Source organism: Sinocyclocheilus anshuiensis, unplaced genomic scaffold, assembly GCF_001515605.1.
Source record: "Sinocyclocheilus anshuiensis isolate Anshui unplaced genomic scaffold, SAMN03320099.WGS_v1.1 scaffold283, whole genome shotgun sequence".
NCBI lineage: Eukaryota > Metazoa > Chordata > Actinopteri > Cypriniformes > Cyprinidae > Sinocyclocheilus > Sinocyclocheilus anshuiensis.
In genome coordinates, this window is record NW_015549605.1 from 1,740,375 (window position 1) to 1,763,148 (window position 22,774).

General features: G+C 37.2%; 1 protein-coding gene across 1 annotated transcript in view; it reads right to left on the bottom strand.

Annotated features, from left to right (window-relative positions):
- Nucleotides 1–22,774, bottom strand: part of LOC107658846 (adiponectin receptor protein 2-like) — a 55,432-nt gene that overhangs the window by 30,055 nt on the left and 2,603 nt on the right. The window contains exon 2 of the mRNA XM_016447514.1: nucleotides 9,336–9,624. Within this exon, the coding sequence (XP_016303000.1) occupies nucleotides 9,336–9,383 (48 nt within the window). The 5' untranslated portion in view covers nucleotides 9,384–9,624. The remainder of the gene's footprint in view (nucleotides 1–9,335; nucleotides 9,625–22,774) is intronic.

Genomic DNA, 22,774 nt, shown 5'->3' on the forward strand with positions numbered 1-22,774 from the left:
ACACATATACATATACATATATATATACATATATATATATACACACACACACACACACACACATTTCATTTATCATGCGTTTTTTTTATTATTATTATTTTTACTTACTGTTGCAAAGCTGATTGTTTGTCTGTGCTATTCTGTATATTAAACAATGTCAAAACAACAATAAGAATTTGATATTAAAAAATTAATTGACTACAAATTCACTATTAAAGAGATGAGAACATCACTAGGTCATTATGTTCCTGACAATGTCCTGAGTGTGAATGAGATTAACCAGGTATTGTGCAATTCAGTGAAATAGACTCCCGAGAGTCCTAAATATATTTTCACCTGACAAACTATCCATCTAACAAGCAAAATCTGGGACACTTCCATGAACAAGTAAACCTGTGAACAGAGAGGTCACGGTAAAAGGCAGACAGTGTGTCTATCTTGTCAACAAGAGGAGCCGTGCAGGACCAGAACTGGATCTATAATGCATGAATAACCTACTTCTGATGCCTGCCAACAAGACAACACACTGTAAGGCTGACTGTGTTCGGTTCACTCTCATTACAAGAGTATTTGTGCATATTAAATGTGTGGTGTCTGCCAGTTTCACCCTAATGCTGAGATATTCAAGGGTGCTATCCATAGCTCTGACAAATGTATTACACTTGCTACTTTATGCCTAAAAAGGGCTCCATATAGTGCTCTCACTGGGCTTAAAAGGCCTATAAAGAAGCCAATGAAACAAACGAATCTTGTACACACTTCTAAAGCAAGCATTTAAGTGTGTGTGTGTTTGTAAGCAGACTCAAACTGCTGTTGTGAGCACATGCTGTAGTTCATTTTCCAGTTTAAGAATGTTTGGGAGAACAGGGTGTGAAATGACATGAACTCCTTAGCAATGGTTGTCATCTTAGGTCACCAAAGGAATACTCAAACACACCCTAAAAACAATCCCAAACAAGACATTGATGTGCACACCTCACAAAGGCATGCGTGAACATAGTCATACAACAGGTCTCTCACTCTCCTCGACCTGTAATGAAAAAAATGGCACCTCTTCACATCAGATAAAATGTGTCATCATGAGAAATGCAACCACAATTTTAGACGTGGTTTTGTAACTTTTGCAGCTTTCAAAATCAATGCTTTCCCAGATAAAGGTATGCACTTTAAAACTGTATATAAACTGGTCAACCAGAACAAATTTAACATTAAAAATGATTTATTTTTATTTATTGAATGAATTATAAAACATATAAAATTATAATGCTAAAATATATTATAATGATACATTTATTAACATAAATAAACAAATAATTTTCTTCAGCTTTTTTTGTGTGCATCCAGGATCTAAACAAATAAAAATCCACTGGATTATTCAAAAATAGGCATTACCACATGGTTATTTAATATAAAAATAATTTTTCTACTGAATTTCCAATAAAAATCTATATTATGATATATATTGTTACTGTGATCTAAAATGACTCTGTTGATGACTCATGCTGTAATGTAAGATTTTGATCACATCACACCGCCCTTAATCCCAGAGTAATTGAGACGTGCAGTGTTATGCTCACTGCGTGCACTGATTGGTTGAATGTAATGACCCTCTCTAGAGATCATCAAGAACAATAATCACTTTCCTGCCAGAGAGAGAGAAAAAAAAAAAACTGTTTGCTTGTTTACCGGGGACACAGCTGGGACAACTCGTATAGATCTGTGTAAAGGAAAAAGGGAGAGTAAATACAGAAAAAGCACTGGCTCTACACCTCATAAAACAACCATGTAGGTTTATTACAGAGCCTAATAGGAAAAGTTAAAAAAAAATCTAACACTTCAATGTAACATTGCACTCCAGTGCACTTGAACTCTTCGGTATGTTCACCTGAGCCTAATCGACATGCAGACTGTCTGATTTGCTGGGTTTAGCATGACTCAGCTGTAATACCCCCGCCACCTGCTACCTAATAACACTGCCAGCATCTTAAAAGCTTTGTTTAAGTGATGTTTTTCCTTCACTGATCAGAAACAAGAGACCACATATGGAGAAAATAAAACGACACATATGGTCAAGATGCATCAGTGGCTGCATTTGCAGTACAGTTGCTGAATGCATGCAATCAAAGTTCATGTAGCAAAGTTAAACTATAAAGAGTCCATATATAATTTTATTCAAGGTCTCTTGGACCGAAGCAGTTATAAATTAGTTTCACATGACCAAGCCTCTCTGATTTGCCCAGTAGCATCTATAGTACTTTTGATGCCTTAATTTCTAAGAATCAAGAATCAATTTCCATGACATGACTCTTAAGCATTATTGGGGAAAGTTACTTTTAAAAGTAATGCATTACAATATTGCGTTACTCCAAAAAAAAAGTAACCAAATTCCAATACTTATTTAAGTTTTATGGAGAGTAATGCATTATGTTGCTACTTGCATATTTATTTTTGAATAACAAAACAAAAAAAAAAATAATAATAATAATAATAATAAACTGTAAAGGCCCTTTCACACCAAAAGTTAAATTAATAAGCCTCAGGGCAAAAAGTAATTTGCATTACTTATTTGAAAAAGTAACTCGGATACTTTGTTACAAATGCAAAAGTAATGCGCTACTTTGCTATGTTTTGAAAAAATTAACCTGATTATTTAACTCGCGTTACTTGAAATTGTTACTCCCAACACTGCTCTTGAGTAGACAAAATTTTACATTTATAAAAAATGATTAAACAGACAACTTAAAAATGTGTCAACCTTCAAAATACAGAATAGGAATGAACACGAGATGCATTTTTGTCAGAAAATCAGACACATTGGATCTCTGCAGGAGGCCAGCAGGGCTCTCTGGCAGCTCTGGGGTCTCGTGTGAGATTAGCTAGTGGACAGCAGGTCACATTGTATTCCAGTACAAGTCTAGAAGTCAGATTAGACCCAGATCATATGTGAGCTACTTTACAGAGAAGGGCTGGGTCAAGTCTTGTACTCAAAAACACCTCAAAGGAACAGCCTAAAAACTGCTTTGCTGCAATGAAGGATTTTTAACATCAAAAGGTTCTACTTTTTCAATACGATTACGATTCAATACGACAACATGCGACATCACAGGTTTACAGCATCTATTAATTATTCCGTGCGCACTGAAAGCAAAATGTTTCCAAAAATCACATCTAGACAGAATAAATTTGATGTTTAATACAGCAACATGGAGGTTATAGTTAAAGCAGGATAAAAACAGAAACCAACTGCTCATCAAAACGTATGTCACAGTTGCAGCTATTTTGGACAAAAACTCATGGAAGATATGCGATTAATAATTTGGCGCTTTATCACGTCAGGCCTGGTGAGGACAAAGTGTGAAGGTTCAAGTGAAGGTATGTTCCATCATTAAATGACCTCATTAAGTCAACAGTGTAAGCAGTTATGATGGTACACACCGCTCAAACATCAATAGACAGCCGTGTGAAGACCGTCAAAATATTTACACCAGGCATGCTGGCACCTCATCACTGGTAATATAAAAATAATGTAGCACGGCACTCTAAGGTGACTTTGAAAGACCTTATGAGACATTTTGAGAGAGAGGGGCACGTGTTCAGTGACAAACAACAGAAGCCGAGGTTTGGCAAAGTAGCATGGGTTTGATAGCGATGTGACTCTGTGCATTTCAATTCCTGGAATGCTGGGAACATCCTGTTGCTAGCTCCTGGAATGGCACGGTCTCAGTGGGAGGGCCACGTGTCTTATTTAGTACAGTTCAGAGGCTACAACAGTTCAGCTACAACACCTACGTATCTCTGAACCATTTTATAAACATTTACAGTCATGTTTAACTCCACTCACGTTCCTCCAAAGTATATGTACATATGATAAGCTAAGCAATGGTCAGATGCTACCATAAACACTAACATTCAAAAGTATGGGGATGTGAGGATGTTTGTTAATGTTTTAGAAGGAAGTCTCTTATGCTCAACAAGGATGCATCAAAAGCACAGTAAAAACAGTAATATTGTGGACAGTGTTGGGAAGGTTACTTTGGAATTGCAAGAAGTTACAGATTACAAGTTAACTAATGTAATAAGTAGCATAACTATTTCAAGTACTTTATTAAAGTAATGTAACTGATTGCAATCGATTACTCCGATTACTTTTCTAAATTTCTAACGAATGTTTTCCACTCTTAATAATTTTCAGACATTTAAACCAGGAAGGGTTAACTGTACATGAGTATTTCACAGCAGTCAATGCAATTTGGGAAAGAAATCAATTAAGTGTGTGTGTGTGTGTGTGTGTGTGTGTGTGTGTAAATATTCAGATGTAACCCCTTTTGTAATCGTTAATATGTTCATAAGTAACTGTAATTTAATTACACATTTTATCTCAGTAAATGTAACTGATAACATTTATTTTGTTATTAAATTACGTAACTACCACCGCTACATGTAACTAGTTAATTCCCAACATGGATTGTGGAATATTACAATTTAAAAATGTATTTTAAAATGTTCAAGTTTCAAATGTTCAAATGTATTTTAAAAGTTCAAAAGGACAGCATTTATTTGAAACAGAAATCTTTTGTAATGTTATAAATGTCTCTGCTGTCTCTTTTGATCAACTTAATGTGTGCTTGTTGAATAAAAGCACTCATTTCTTACAAAAATATCTTTCTGACCCTTGTTAGTGTAGTGAAAGTCTCCTTCTGATACAGTTTTCCAATATCTCAGCACTGATAACATGCCTAGGGTTTAAAGGTCAGTCATGGTCAGCAGAACTGGACGTGGAGTAAAATCTATGGATAAGATTGCATGTGCGCTCCAGGACTTGCGACTGCGCAACCGTCTGAGAAGTTCCTAGAATCTAAAGCAACATGTTTAGTCTTTAGAGAACCACATTGCCCCAGCTTACAGCCTGAAACACTGATTTGTCCTGCAAAACAACATATTTGTCCTTGGTTCACTGAAAGCAGAATGCAATCCAGCTAAGCAGGTTTTTGTGACTGATAACAATCATTTAAGGCTAGCAGATGAAAAGATCACATGACTGTACAGAGTGTACAGAGAACAACAACAGAATCTTATGTTTTCATTTTCATCCTTCTTAAATGCTACACACATAGATAACCTTTGTTACAGTAAGATTGGCCTGATATACACTGCCTGGATACTCACAAAACTTTTGTGCCATCCATGCTCTCAGGTTACTGTAACAAGCACCACTTAGAAAGAAACCCCTTATGGGAGCAAGACTGTCCAGGGAGACACTGTCCCACAGGAATAGTTTTCCACCACCTCTGTCTTTTGCTAGGAATCCTACTGTTAGTACCATTCTGTCTCCCTGCTCTCCTTACCAGGCTCTTAAGGCCACAGGTTTAAAACCACAGAGTGGAGGGACCCAAGGCCATCTATTCTTCTTAATCTTCTCCATCCTTTCACCAGTCTTCAGTCCTCTCCTTTCCACGATATACATCACATGTTCAGCACAGTGGAGGCACAGTTTCTTGCTCAATCAGGAACCGACCTTTGTACAGACTAACCCCAGCGCCTGTGTTGCCGCACGCATGTGACACTGACGCGCTCACTCAAACTCTCGCTTCATGTGCACACAGATACACAACTTAAAAAAGATTTTTCAACCGAATCCCTAGAGGGACAGGAAGCTGAAATTAATAATGCTCTTTATCCAAAAATATCTCCCTTCCTGAGTTCCAGAAAGAGAAACATGGGAATGATCAAACTAATTACAAGAGCACTGGTTACTTCGTTGACCAAAACATCAATAACAAATACAAGTAATTGTTAAGGAACTCAACAGTTTGGGAAGACAGATTTCGAGACATTTAGACTTTAATTGAGATCATTTGACAAATGCGCTCCTCTAGTTTGGCTTCCTCAGAAATTAACAAGTGCAATTAGGCTACACGTTAATGGTAAAATAAAATATGTGTCACTGATTAGAAAGAACAACAAGAAATACCATAGAAATACCACAAACTGGAAAGCACCAGGGGAACTTCTTACTGTGTGTGGTGAGACTGTGTTATCAGAGTTGTACATCTGAAGAGTTAAACAGTTTTTAGTCAACCAGATGGCTGAGTTCATACTCTGGCAATAGGTCACACATGACATCATCCCATAAGAGTGATTAGACTGACGGATGTTCAACTTTACCCCCTTTATTAGGAAAAAAAAATAGCTTAGTCTTCCAATCAACAGAATCAAGCAGCTCCTGGTTAAAAATTGACCTTGTGGAGCCGACAGATCTCCAGTCTTCCTGCTGTTGCCATACAAAAACCAATCATCTAACTAGACTGTTGCCATAGCACCAAGGCAGAGCTGGAGGAAAACAACCTGTTACCTTTGGAAAACCAAAGAGCATAAAGCAAACGGATTAAATCCACCCTCTCTCATTAAGAACAGTAGCACCTGGAGATCAATTTCTCAATGCAACCCTAACACTGCAGCTTTACTTAAAACTTAAATATGAGAGAACCATCTATTGTAGCATCTTTATGCCTTACATGAAAGCAGGTGTGTTTAGTAGTTGTTTTGTGACCTATAACCCAGTTTACAGGTGAATTTGTACTAGTGTAGTGAGCTTTAGAGCATGCTTTGATAAGTGGAAGAGATAGGCTCACGGTATGGCCCACTTCATTCCATGTTAAAGCAGGGCTCGACAATAAGGACTGCCCGATGGCCCGGGGCCAGCGTGAAAGTCGTTCGGGACAGTAGACGGATTTGTCACTTACCCGATCGAGCCACTGCAGCGTTGTCACAACATTTTATCATTTGCATGAGTTAAGACTTGTTAATTAAAAAATTCAAGCGATTAAAAAGCATTTGGCCGAGAAAGACAACTCCTTTCAGTACTCGCGCACTGTGTTCTGTGTGAACAGCGCACGCACAGACAGCCACGCGTCTCTGACACGCGCGAGCCGCCTGAACGGGCAAAAACATACAAAAGTATGTCAAAATACCCGTCCTGGCAAGTAACTTTGTGGCTTTAACAATGATTAATCTATATTGAATTTATACACTGGAGTACAGATGCACCGACCTGCCGGACATTTTTTGTTTTATTTCAGACTATCTTCTGTTCCGTGCTTACAAAAACAATGATAACAGCAACTATTTATTTTTTGTGGCAGAACCGGGTCAGTAGAAAAAATCCTTAGCGTTGATGCTGTAAAGCAATGTTTTTTTTTTAGCAGTAAGTCAAAATATAAAACATAAGGAATGTAGAATATTTCTTCAGAGAAGTATGGGACCGGTCACACAAGATACATTCTAGAGTTAAAACAGCAAGGAGGAACTGACTATAATAAAGTGCATTTATATGCATATTAACTTACATCCCATGCTGTTTGTGTATTTGTTTGTTTAAAGCCTTCTTTGGCTATTTTTATGGCAAAAAAAACCTACTTGGGGAAAAAAAAAAGTCTCAAACTAAATTTGGATAAACCTGATTAAAAATCTTTAATGGGTACCAACAGAATAAAATACATTTCTCAGAGTAGTAGAAATATTAAATTTTTAAATATGCTTATCCCACCACCAGATTCTTCTGATTGGTCCAGTAATTGGTCTTGCAAATTTTTACACTGACCAACATTTAAAGAAAATATGGAGTGTAAAAATGCATCCTCTGTGAATGACTAAGACATATTCAAATAGAAAGGGGGAAAAAACATGCTAATTTTATGCACAAAGGTGTAAAATCTACAGCTGGTTCTGTGAACCAGGACAATTATGGCATACTCGAGGGAAAATAGTTGATTCTCATTTTCCAGGTCTGCTCACATGCCACAGTCTCTCTCCTGTGTAATGATGGACATATGATTCAATTAAACGCTCATTAAATTTAAAACCGATTTCTCTCAGTTGTACACAAATGGTAGTCCTAAATTGACACAAACTCAACCACGTCCACCAGAAACATGATGCAAAATAAACACCGAACAGTGTCTATTACTGTGTCCTGAGGACTGTTTAAAATTTCATCAGCCTGGCCTTGTTGTCGTGGATCTACCTTAACCCGAAAAGCCAGTGGGGCATCTGCTCTGGGGATGGGATAGCTTTACACCTACCCTGTCTGACCACACCACGCCACAGCCTTGGCAGCCAACCACCACGTGGCTCACAATGCCTGACACAAATGTTGCCCGAGTCAGATTACACAATACACAACCATTGTGTGTATTTGTGTGTTGGAGGCATGCAAATAACAGACGCGGACAGCTCATGCAAATACAAAGAGAGTCCTCTTTAAACCTCCTAACACTGTTAGAGCTATCTGCATATCAGTGTAACATGTAGCTGATGTAGAGACGTGGATACGAATGATTCAAAACCGGGCATGTAATATAAACAAAGCAATATCAAACCAAATGAACAGGAAAATATCAACTCAGCCACTTGAATGTAACAGTCTCTTTCTCCCCAAGCATATTCCTACGATCCTCATCTAAAACAATCTGGATTGCTCCATAGTTCCTTTGACAACCTTTTGAGCTCGTACAGACTCCTCTGAGATTAAAAGACTTTCTCTGTCTATATTGAACTGTGATGAGTAATTATAGCTCACAAAAACAAATAACGCATAGGTACATGATCCCTATGCAGTTCTCCTATATGCCACACCTCAAATGATGAATCTGCTGGTCCCTGGGACCATAATGGACTACAGATGCAAATTAGAGTGTGTGCAGTCACTGTAAAGCATCCATTAATAGTTAATTAGCTTTTATAAACAGTCCATTGAGTTCTCAAGTGAGTGTACTTATCTTATTGAGTGAGAATTATTTATAAGCAACCAGTATAAGCTACTTGTGATCCTATAATACTATATACATGCATTTCAATGTGTCTGAAATGCAGGTTTCTGTGTCCTTTGCTATAGATAAGGGCAATTTATGGTTTATACACTTTTATACTAAACATATTAAATCTGATCAGATGAGGCTTTGTGAAAGGGCCTACACGCAAACACCTGTGACAGCACACCAAATGAATTTCTAATGTGGTTAGTCAGGCTAATGAACTGCATTATTTGTCAGAGGACTATGCTATTAATATCTAATTTATTGGTGTATTTGATTAAACTGCTAGAAAGCACTCAAAGCTGTGTGTTCATGTTTTACCAAGGTTAAGGAAGCTTCATGCATTACCTCTAGCTTTTTGCTTTATTATGCCCCACTCCCATAACAAACAGGAGCGGTGGTTGACCAATATGTCTTTTATGTCAATGCCAATATCTAAGGAGCAGGATGGTTGATCAAGTCTGATAAAAGCTAACCAGTTTCATTAGTAAATAGTAAAGAACTCTGTGGTTCTGCACTCACCCTGTTATGTGCGGGGCCTTCCGATCTGTGACCTGCGCTGGCACTCATGGTGTCTTGGCCGTCTGAGGTGGATGTGTGGGTGGGGTCAGTAGTATCGCTGCTGGTATAGACTCTGTGTCTCAGGACAAAGGCGGCGCCCTCGTCCTCCCTCACCTCCCCCCCGTCCAGCTTGCTTCCTGTTGCTGCTGCTCTTTCTAAATGAAGCTGGACCACACTGGACCGAGAGGGCGCTCAACTCCAAAACTGTCCTCTGTGGATTCACAGCAGAACACGAGACTCTCTAATGGACCTGGTAAAAACATAAGAAGTAACATTAAATATAATAGACTGTAAAAGATATAATATATAAAGATATAAATCTTACTGACCCCAAACTTTTGAACGGTAGTCTACATAAGCCCACATTCATTATGTTTCCTTAATTAGCACAAGGGGCTTGTTACATGATATAGCTGTAATTAACAATCATACATCTGCCAAATCATATGCTCTGAAACAGCAGCAGCTAAACATATAAACTGGCTCCAATCAATGCCCACTTACTTCTGCTTGCTAAAAGTATGGTGTTAGATTGCAGTAAAATACATGTGACTGCAACGATTGAGAAGTTATGCATCTGGTCAGCTGTGGGGTTAAATTACATAAGAGTAACGGCTCAATGGGCTTTTTATGAACGGAGTAAGAAGAACTTAGTGCAACTACAAAGAAGTTAATAAATCCTGTTTCACAACAGGTTTTGAAATCAGTGATGCTGCTAGGGATGTAACGATTAACCGCGAGCCAGTTGAAAATCGATTTAAATATGTGACGATTCAAATCGGTTGAGATGCTAAACAAATTGAGATTCAATTAGGGGTAGGAGTTTATATGAATGTATGTCTGAGGGGAACTTACTGTCTTTCGATGGTATTTTTTCTTTTCCTCTTGCCTCTGTATAATGCATATTAAAGTTCATATGTGCAGCGCTGCTTTGTTTACAGCGGAAACCAAGGAAACGCTTTAAGCACCACCTGCTGGCAGAGAGTGAATCTGCGTCTCATTCAGCTCGTCTGCTGTTTCTGTTTCATGCAGATATTTTTGAGTGAATAGTTACATCCCTAGATGCTGCCTATTAGTAGTAGATCAAAAACGTCTGTGCAAGAACAGATATAGCCTTAATCCAAGCTAAAAATGCAATACTTTCATCCTGACTGCAGCAATCAGATGTTGCAACCCCTGCGGTCCTGCCAGGGTACTCGCACCACACAAGGGCACTTGAGTTAAAACCGGTCACCTGAGGTCCAGTGCCGCTAAATATCTCAAGTCATGCTAAAAAGCTAATCTGGTGCCCAAAGCTTCAGCATTAAATGATAAAAAGAGAATGTTTTAACAAGGCTAATCAGGATCTCTTAGCAATCTGCATCCACATTCTGACGAAATAGAGATTAGCCCGGTTATTGTGCCACATGTACAGCATTTGACCGATAACTGAAATCAGCCCTCTCCTTCAAATGCTCTCTGCCAGCCTGAAGTGCATTTAATTTGAGTTGGTATCAGCTGCAAGCCTTGAGCAGTCTGCCAAGCTCACAGAAGTGAGAGGCTTCACAGCCACAGCCACAGCCACAGCTGTGAAACTGACAACATCCGTCTGCTTAGAATTTCACTCCTTTTGTAAATGAAAAGTGTGGTAACAGCTGTTTGTTCACAAGCCAGGAAATCAGATTCAGTTAGAAATGCTAATTGCAAGGTGGTCTGTGTCCAGTTTGGCAAAAAACAAGACTATGCCCTCTTCTTCTCAAGTTCTGTGCATTCTCTGGTGTCACAAACCGTTTTGGTATCATGTGACACACTGGAGTGTGAAAATGACCCCTTTTGCTTCCTTGGCCTGCAGTGCAGGACTGTTGTGCCTGAGGACAAAACTGATACAAACAGTTTCAATGTCTGCATACATCTATCCATCCATCCATTCAGAGGGTGGGGAGGAGCCAACAAGTCATTATCAGTTAATTATCAGCTCATTCATTATGTTCAGTTAATAAATGGCTGCTCAAAGGCTCTGGCATCATTTAACTCCCACATGAGTGTCATATTCGTATGCAATCCTACAGCTGTTGAGTCTTGCCTTGCACACAACGTGTTTTTCTGATGTTAAAGGGGTCATATTAAGCTTTTTTAAAGATCATTATTTTGTGTATTTGGTGTAACAGAATATGTTGACATGCTTTGCAGTACACAAGCCACGGTTAAGACAGCTGACTCCACTGTGATGTGATGTGACCCCCCCTCTCTCTCTCTCTCTCTCACAGACACATGCGTGCGCGCACACACACACACGATGCACAAAACTCCGCATTTGAACAGTCAAAAGCAAATACTTAAACTAATAACAAAACAGTAGCTGATTCAGAAGCGCCAGATTGTCATAGCAAAGTCAGAATTACCTCCTCTCCTAGGTTCACGAAACGGTCGTCCATAAAATGCATTACTGTTCTGTTGTAAGTGATCTTAAAGATTCCTAAATGCATCTACTTTCCGAAGGCCAAATAAAGTGCTTTTGTTTTCGCCTAGAAACACACAGCGTCTCCCTGACATGGCTGCTTCAACACTAACTGCGGTTACTGAAACCACGCCTTCTTTCTTTGCGTGCACATTTGGGCGGCATTATGCTAATATTTCCACATAGTGAGGTAGATATGTGGGGGCGTGTTAGAACGAGCCGTTTTAGGGGGATGTGGCAGACTCTTAACTTTTTAGTCTTTGCAACTTCAGGGATCTTATCTATGCACAATCAGCTTGTAACACTCCAAAGAGAAAGGAAAACTTGAAAATCGCATCATATGACCCCTTTAAGATTACAAAAAAGCAATGATCTGATGGATAAAGCTGCATACACGTTATATGAAATGAGATTAAATCTGATTTTTGAAGAGTCTCAGTTTGAAGAGCCAGAACAAATTGCAAGTAATTTTTTATCATTCAGTACGGCTATACAATTTGGGTAAAAATATCAAATATCAAATTTATTTTGGTAGAAAAAAAAACGCAGCATCAATTCCCCACTGTTTCTAACAGGTGTGTTCAAATACATCTTCACTCACTCAATCGTCAAATAGCAGACTAGGCAGTGAATAAATGAACGAGTCAGCGTCATCGGAGTAGCTTATGTTCTCATGCACTTTTTAAGCAACTTTGTTCAGCATGGCATCAAGTTTTCTTGATAGACGTGAGCAGTTGTTTTTGTATGAGTCTCTTGGCATCATGTGGACACATACATCTATACTGTATCGATCAACATAGATAAATACACCGGATATTGATTACACAAGCTGAACAAACAGATCTGATTTCAATGCTTGAGAAATGATATTGCAGAAAGACCAGATATAAAAAGCGGATTGGATTTTTGTGCAGTGTGAACAACGTCAACAAAGTGTCAAGCAGTATTCCTGGGAACAAAGCTTAAACACACTTATACAGATATCGAGGACAATCTATTCATGAGCAAAATACACTTCCAAAGAAGCAGGTAGTGAATTTCCATTGTGTAGCTCAGCCTTTTTCTGCAGAAACGATACTGAGAAAGAAAGAAATCAATTGAGACACCAGCTAGCAAAAGTGCTTACCAGGGAGTACAGGAAAGCAGGGGGGAAAAAAGAAAGAAATGACATTTGAAATTGATTTTCCTCTGCCACTCAAACAGCTGACCAACACTGCCAGCCGACTTTTCTGTGTTTTCAGCTCTAAATTGTCACAGCTCGGGAATTTGTCAGCAATTCCATATCCGCAAAGACAAGTTTCATTCTCGAAGGACGGCAGTCTTCACGCTGTGCTCTGTCACTGCAAGAACTGTCAAAGAACACCTGAGAGAGTGTCGCTGATCCATGACACCAGACTTAAAACTACATCTCTCTCTTTCTACAACTCCATTCACTATCACTTAGATTCGGTGTACCTTCTCCAGAACCTAAAAATGCATACATCCACACTCTCTGACTGCAGGAAAACTCTCCAGAAATGGGAAGAAAGCATTTCATGAGGCCAACTGCAAGATGCAACAGAGGAACAGCAATCAGAGCAAGTAAGACTAGAATAGTAAGTTGTGTGTCATGGTCTCCTTGTCCATGGAACACAGCCCACTTGACCCTGGATGTTCTTTGCAGCATCAGCCGTTGTTCAAGAGTGGGCATGAAGGAAATGAGTCACTATTACGCTGTAAGGGGAGAGACTGAGACAGATACATATGCAAGAACACAGTCTATACCACACCTACAGATGGACAAATACATAAAACTGCAAGACATGATGTTGCATGCTATACCATCACGTGTGATGACTAAATTGGTCAGAGAAATGCTTGCATTACGTTAGACATGTGAAAAGTTATACAGGACCCACCTCTCGGTTTACAGAAGGTCGCACAGGCAAATTCAAAGTAAAAGTGGTGATTCATGGAATTGTAGCATAGCTTTTATGTTTTGGCAGCAGATGAACCTCAGGAATGCCACAGATCTTTGCCAACTCAGTGAATCATGCATATGATGATAACATGCATGTGACTCAGATTGGGTGTAGCTGCTTGAGAATTCAATTTATGTTAATAATATCTCACACACACACACAAACAAACAAAATCTATCGAGTCTCAGGATCTAAATTCAACATAACAGTCCAAATCAACTTAAGTCTTCATGCTGTATGTGATTAAGTAACTTAAAAAAAATAATAATTTTATAGTGACTGCACTCAAAGAGCTATTTAGATTTTATTACATTAGTTATAAGAACTTCAGTATATAAACATATTTAAAATATATATAAATATAAAACATTAAATAAAAACTTTTATATTTTTTAATATACTAATAATTAAATATTTACCATTTAATTACATATAGAAAATCTGTTAATATTTAAATATTTTAACATGTTTAAATAAATAATATTAAATATTAATAGAAGATACAGTATCACAAATTCACAATATCTGATATTTCATTGACAGTGGGGAGCCTAATCTTGATTTTCAGAAAGCGAACAGCGAGCGAGATAGAACACAAAAACAAATCTTTGTGATTTTGCTACCTTTTACTTTTATTTTGTTCAGCGTCCCACCGCAGCAATATTCAAAGAGACCTCACTGGTGCTAACTAACATGTCCCTACAAGACGCATAAACACACAGATGCAACATCTGATTTTCCTGAGGATTACTGACTGAAGGAAAAATGTCTAAAACAAAACAAGTGAGGGAATGGAGAAACCCAAACAAAAGCAGTTGTTGGAGCCAGTCGTTGGTGTGTGTGTGTCATGTGACTGGGTAAGAGAGTGAGAAAAGGGGTTAGAGGTGCCTTTGTGTGCCGTTTGTCGGTCATGAGACCAGAGCTGACCACTAGTGCAGCACTGAACTTCTGTCAGAGAGGAAGGGGCCTTTTGTGAGAGAGTCAAAGAAGAAAATCCAACTACTAATCTATATATAAAAAATTGTGACATTCACCCGAGTTTAAAAATAAATGAACTGCATCCTCAGCCCCTCCGATGCTAAATCAGACCAAATATTTTTGATTTCAGCAAATATTTTTTGGTGCATCACTACTTGACACTGAATAATAATAACGACAAGTCATGATGCAGAAATAGGTTAACCTGTCCTTCACACCTCACCATGTGCCACGGACATACCAGATTGTCAAATGCTTCATTTGCTTTGACAGAGGCCCAACTCGTGTGCAAACCAGTGTGACCAAGGTCAAACAGCGCTTTGCGTAAACCTCCAATTCACCATAGATAGTGGACTAAAGAAACTTCTGGTGTCAGAATGAATAGACTAAGGCAAAACTACATGGATTACTGAGCAGATTTCCAGTACATTATCTACACAAACAGGATGAGCCACAGTGGAGACGGTCATCTTGGCAACGTCATCCCACCTTGTTCAGATTATGGGAAGTGAGGAATGACATGCTGATGTGCCGCACAGCGCATCGTATTTTGGTTTTAAACACAGTTTATGCCCTCATACCTACCACAAGCCAAACGAAATCAATGAAGATTTTCAGGAGTTGAGCGGCTCCCTTGACATTTAAAAGATGTTTGCTTTGTCGATCAATGGCACACAATCAGCCTCTCTTATAAAGGTGCCTTTCCCCACTGCAGAGGCCCACAATTACTGCTGATACTATAATAGAGATGGACCGATAATCGGTTAGACTTACATTAACAGTTTTCTCTTAATAGGTTATTGGTTCTTTAATATCAGGTCTAGCGATAAATTGCATTCCAAAAACAAACAGCAGACAAAACCACCACCAAACAACAGTTTTCACAAGCATTGTACCTTATGGCTCGTTTCCAGTGAGCGGTACGGTTCAGTACAGTACGGTACGGTACGCAATTATGTCCATTTTCATTGTCAGAAGTTATGAATGGAAAGAATCAGGCTCTGCTGTCCATGAGTGTTGGGCTTATTTAAATCAGAGTGTGCAAACACAAAAAAAATAACAATGTATTTTATAATTTTATATTTTCACACAGACAATAGCAGTTTCTAAATATGCGTTCTTGTCTGTTCTTGTGGACTTGTGAAACGTCATTGCCCAGAAAGCCACATAATTTTCAAAATATGACTGTTATTGTGTCATGAAATGTAGTTTTAAGTTTTTCAGGTGAGAATGTAGTCGTTTAAAACTCAAATCTGCGGTTTATTTATAAAGATAGCGCTTTTTGAAAATTTGCTATGTCGATTTCGGAGCTCCAGGCGATCACCGGGTGCTCAGTGCTCATATATCCGCCTAGAGCAGCCTTAGCTCGGCTAGTCCTTCCGACATTTGCCATTTAAAGATTCTGGGGGGGTGGGGGGTAAATTGACACATCGGGGCTAAATTAATCGTCTTCATTTATTTATGTCTACAGATTTTAATGTATGGTGGTTTTCAAAACAGTTTTACAAAATTTGTCATGCTCTCCTCCGAACTGACATTAAGAACTGTATTAAAATTATTTATGAATGCCTTTCAGAATCAGTGTATTTCATATATTTCAGTTTCAGTTCAATTTCTTTGTTTAGTTTTTTTTTTTTACTTTATACAAAATACACCATGATCGGCTTCAAACTGACATTAAGAACTGTTTAAACTAATATATGTCACTTAATGTTTCATTATTTTGAGTTGCTTTCATTTTTATGCCTTCTGAATGAAGAAGGAATGTCTCAGCTTTCTAAGATATAGATTCATTTTTTTTTCCCTAATGTTTAATCAAAAAATCTGATCAAAAATTTGCCTTCCCATTACGAGGTGATATTTGACTCAAAGTGATTTACAGGGGAATTTAATTTTTACCTTTGTAATGGCATTTTTCTAACTTAAATTAAAAGTGTCATCTTTTATGTCAAATTTGAAAAATATATATTTATAAGCTTTTTAACATTTCTAATTAAAACAATAGAATAAGAACAAGTAGAATAAGAAGAATAAGTTACCAATCAAATGAAATCAGTATTAACAAAATTAATTTGTACAGAGGTGGAACAGAAGAACATAAAAGTGGCATGTAGGTGTATTTTCAGGCGTTTAATGAGCCTCAGAGGTGGCATGAGTGCAATTAAATTTTTAAATTCATGTTGAGATTAATGTTTTAAATATAAAATTTTGAATATAGAAATATTAAATGATTTAAATAACTGAAAAGATAAGTTAAAAATGAAACTAAAACTGCCAGCAGGTGGCGGCAAGTCACAGATTTTTTTCACTGAATAATTCATTCAATTGATTCGTTTGAACGGCTGATTCATTCAGGAATAAAGCAAGGGTAATTGAATCATTGACTCAGTAATGTTAGATTCGTTTAAAAACGCACGTTCATTCATAAACCAGACACCGCTGTGTTTGAATGGAGATGCGCAGTGGCTGAACTGTGACTTTGTTTCAAACTATTTTCGTCGACAAAAGAGCAAAATCAGACAACAGTGTTATAGTCTGACAATGTAAGTCACTTAATATTAACTTCTTGTTTATTGAACTGTTGTAGCCTATTAAATCAATATCACATTTACAAACTCCCTTAATAATCATTAAACCTGTAACTCTCCTTAGTTCATCGCGATCTCACAAAGTTCCATTATAATCAACGAAGCTCCCTACACTGCACAATGAATCTCTTATTTAAATTGTGTCTACTTTGTTTGTTTATGAAAGGATTCGTGAGATAGCCTATGTCTGTGATACATTCCTCAACGCTGCAAAAACATGTAGAAACCTTTGAAGCTCCCCTCAGCGCAAACACAAATATGCTCGGGTCAGTCGCACTGGTGCTCCCAAAAATTTTTTCACAGTCGCACGCAGTAGTTTTCAGTCGCATTTGCGTGCGACTCAGAATATTAGAGCGCGTCACACAGCCTTGTGTGAATAAGATCGGTGCGACGCAGGCCACGGAAAGCACGCCGATGCTACAGGACTCAACGAGAGTCAGAGAAGGCCAGTGTTGTGCCGAAATCAGTGACCTAGCGAAAACTGTGACCAGGGGTCGCTGTTCAGCAAATGTTCATGCGGGAGCGCGCACATTAGATCAGACGCTGAAGCCCAATGATCAGCGTCAGCGGAGACGAGCGGTGCTGTAAAACATGTTTCATGTCTTAAGACTAAAGAAAACAAGCTAGATATTGTCACAAGCATCTAAATGCTTATAGAAAAGAAAGGAAACATTAATGCTGCTGCTGTCTGCTAATGTGTTAGTCTACTACTAAGAATGGTTTCCGTTTTAGCTCTTGTAACATATTCTGATTATCTGATAAATGTAGATCTTATCTTTATTCTTATTACTAGTTCCTGTAATTACCCAATGATGTTGGAGATCTACAGCTCCTACTGTTCCTTAGAAATGCTTATGATTGCAGTCGGCTATGGTCACTGAATCTGACAAGTAAAAATTCATAGGCTTATCAAAATGTTACCACTCTTTATTTCATAATAACTGACTAAAAATGTTTAATAAAGTGACTCATGTGATGTGTGAGCTCCTCTTCTTTCTATCTTAAATAAATAAAGCATATGATCAGATAGGCCCCTATTGATATATTTATAGGCTAGATACAGTAGCTGACAGGTTAAATTTAAAGCTACTGATTTTATTTAATGCATGCTATAATGCTTAATAAAGTGAAAATATTTAAAATTTATTTAAAATATTAAATAATATATTGATATGTGAAGGTATTATGTGGCATCAAGAGAAAAAGCAGAATTGAAATTAAAACATTTATATGCCTGTTTTGTGGCTTACAGGTTTCCCCCCTTATTTTCTTGTACAGATTCAATGTGAAAAATGCAGATTGAGACGGAATTCCTTAACATGCATTTATCTGGTTACTGTTCACCCCCTTCATTTCTGAATTTTTTTAAATTAAAAAAGTGCAGTAATGCTTGAAAACTTAAACCTTTCAAATTGTATATATTTTATTGAAATTAAATTAGAATTTGATTGTGAAATAGTGTTGTAAATAGGGATGTGCGGGTCTAGTCGACTAAACGGTACAGATCCTACTAGTCGACACTGAAAACAATAGTCGATTACACCACAGAAAAAAAAGAAAAACAAAAACATGATTTTATCATTCAAATTACCATCATTTTAACATTGCATTTAAAACATTTTAAATAACAAGTTCAAATAAAACGTTTGAAAAATAATACATTATTTTTAAAAGTTTATCTGGGCGGAAAGTAACTACATTTTTACCTCAGACCTCACATGCGTTTTCTTCGTGTCAGTTGCGGTAAACTTAAAAAAAAGAAAATAAATCAAATAAATGAATAAACCATAAAAGTCATGTGTGACCGTGAACATTTAACATACATGTATATAATTATATTATACTACAGTATGTATATTCCTGTATTTGATTTGTAAAAGATTGATCTGTGAGAAGATATGACAACACTAAGTTATGTAGGCTATTTATTCATACACTTTTTATCCTACTTTTTTCAGATTATATAAGAACATTTGAACCCAATCATAACGCATCTCTAACTTGACTTGTGAAATTAAAATAAACTCTTCTATTCTAGGAACACTCTAGAAGGCAGAAAAAAATCTCACGAGTCAATCTCAGTAAAATATAATTTTAATGGTTACAAATTCTTAGTAATATGCAATCATAAATGTAAAATAAAAATGGTATGATCAATGAGTAATTAAAACATGTTTTTACATTAACTTTTTAAAATAAATTAAGCCCATGTTTTAAGTCAGTTTAATTTAATTTATACTGAAATTACCTATACAGCTAAGTTGACTACTTACAGTGGAGAAATTTCAACAGTGTTAGAGGTGCAATAACAAACCTTCTGAATGATAACCTGAAAAGCATAACAAAAATTAGCTTTTTTTTCTGGTAATGATTTCTGTACTGTCTAATAATTGGTGACTGTTACTCAAAAAACAACAAGAAAAAACCTATAGGAAAAAGGAGAAATCTTTACATCACTTGAATTAGTTTGAACAACATAGACTTATATACTTAGAGTAAAAAGGGGAAACATTGTGATATATAATTTTGACCTTTTAGACTATACTGTATTAATATGTCAGCTGATCAACATGCTTTATAAAATAGAAAGAAGAGGAGCTCAATATCACACTTAATTAAACAAGTCGCTTTATTAAACATTTATAGTCAGTTATTATGAAAGAGTGGTAACATTTTGATACCTAGGCCTATATGAAATTTTACTTGTCAGATTCAGTGACCCTAGCCAAATACACCATGCCTAAGGGTACTGGATCAGGGTGTTCGGTCCCGAATCGTACCGTACTGTACTGTACTGTACTGACCCGTACCGCTCAGTGGAAACAAGCCATTAATGTATAATTTGCATAACTCCACAAAAATAAATAAATAAAATGTACAAATAATGCAAAACTAAATAAATAAAAATAATGGTATAATAACATTTTTTTTTTAATTGTCAGTTATTAGACATTGTTATTTGTTATTAACAGTAAAATAAAATATAAAATAAAACAAATGTAAAAAAATAAAGAAAAAAATGTTACAAAAAATAAATAAAGAAAAAATAAAAGATAATAAATAGATCAATCTCTACACTGTAGCACTGTCTGGGATTGTTATGCATACTTTTACAAAAAAAAAAAAAAACTTGCAAAATGTTAAACTACCTCTCTACATCATCCGTCTAGATGGCTGCCAGTTCATCTGGTTTCAAAACATCTGCAACTGAAACTTACACGCTGATCTCCAGTGAACACTACCTCTTTTCTGTTAATATCTCAGTCCACTTTTAAAGGGGTCATAGTTATACAAGAGCTAAAACGGAAACCATTCTTAGAAGTAGACTAACACATTAGCAGACAGCAGCAGCAGCAGCATTAATGTTTCCTTTCTTTTCTATAAGCATTTAGATGCTCATGACAATGTCTAGCTTGTTTTCTTTAGTCTTAAGACATGAAACATGTTTTACAGCACCGCTCATCAAAAAAAAAAAAAACTTGCAAAATGTTAAACTACCTCTCTACATCATCCGTCTAGATGGCTGCCAGTTCATCTGGTTTCAAAACATCTGCAACTGAAACTTACACGCTGATCTCCAGTGAACACTACCTCTTTTCTGTTAATATCTCAGTCCACTTTTAAAGGGGTCATATGATGCGATTTCAATTTTTCCTTTCTCTTTGGAGTGTTACAAGCTCTTGGTTAATTGGTGACTGTTACTCAAAAAACAACAAGAAAAAACCTATAGGAAAAAGGAGAAATCTTTACATCACTTGAATTAGTTTGAACAACATAGACTTATATACTTAGAGTAAAAAGGGGAAACATTGTGATATATAATTTTGACCTTTTAGACTATACTGTATTAATATGTCAGCTGATCAACATGCTTTATAAAATAGAAAGAAGAGGAGCTCAATATCACACTTAATTAAACAAGTCGCTTTATTAAACATTTATAGTCAGTTATTATGAAAGAGTGGTAACATTTTGATACCTAGGCCTATATGAAATTTTACTTGTCAGATTCAGTGACCCTAGCCAACTGCAATCATAAGCATTTCTAAGGAACAGTAGGAACTGTAGATCTCCAGCACCATTGGGTAATTACGGGAACTAGTAATAAGAATACAGATAAGATCTACATTTGTCAGATAATCAAAATATGTTATACAAGAGCTAAAACGGAAACCATTCTTAGAAGTAGACTAACACATTAGCAGACAGCAGCAGCAGCAGCATTAATGTTTCCTTTCTTTTCTATAAGCATTTAGATGCTCATGACAATGTCTAGCTTGTTTTCTTTAGTCTTAAGACATGAAACACGTTTTACAGCACCGCTCATCTCCTCTGACGCTGATCATTCAGCTTCAGCGTCTGATCTAACGTGCGCGCTCCCGCACGAACATTTGCTGAACAGCGACCCCTGGTCACAGTTTTCGCTAGGTCACCGATTTCGGCACAATTAAATTCCGCTTGAGGAATTCGGCCAATCACAACGCACTGGATAGCTGGCCAATCAGAGCACACCTCGCTTTTCAGACCGATGAGATTTGTAAAAATCGACGCGTTTCAGAAAGGCGGGGGCATAGAGGAGAAACAATAATGTACAGTATGTGGAAAATAATGTGTTTTTTTAACCTTAAACCGCATAAACACATTTCATTACACCAAATACACAAAATAATGTTCTTTTTAGCAACATCATATGACCCCTTTAATACTAAGTCAGGTGCATGGATGCAATATTGACTGATTGCCAATGAGAGGACTGTAAAGAGTGCCTGTCACTTTCTTGACGCACAGACAGGCAAAGTCAATTTGAAATGGCAAGTGTTTGGTCTAAGACGCTTACCTGATGGCAGGCAGCTTTGACAAGCAGCTCTATTTATAGCCAATGAGACACTGTATTGGGTCTCTCGCCAACAACCAAAAAAAGCTAATGCACTTTTTAGTAGTAGAGATCAACTACACTACTATATTTATCATTCATCCCATGCATGAGAGAGTGGCTCCCAGTTATTTGGAAGTACAACTGGCTTGGGGCAAGACTTCTGTCCCATGATAGCCAATTTATTTCAAGATGACTAGCTGTCCTGGAACTAGGGATGTGCGTGACGACTAATTTGACTGACGTTTAAACGAAAGTTTTGTATCCGACTAGTCGACTAGTCTAAAAGCAAGAAACCCCCAAAAGATGGTAAGAAAAAAAAACCCTCTGTGCGTGCATGTAGCATATATAATAGCCTATATTTGAAATACTTAATCTATGAATCACACTGTCAAATCCCTCAATAAATTCCGCTTGCCGCACACTTGCCTCGCGTTATCATTTCATTTTAGGCGGTCGTTAAAAAAAAATAAAAAATAAAAATAAAAGAGTACACACTCACCATCGGCCAAAGCATAGCTTATTTATTCAAATCAGCTGGGGAAATGCAGAACAATGGAAAA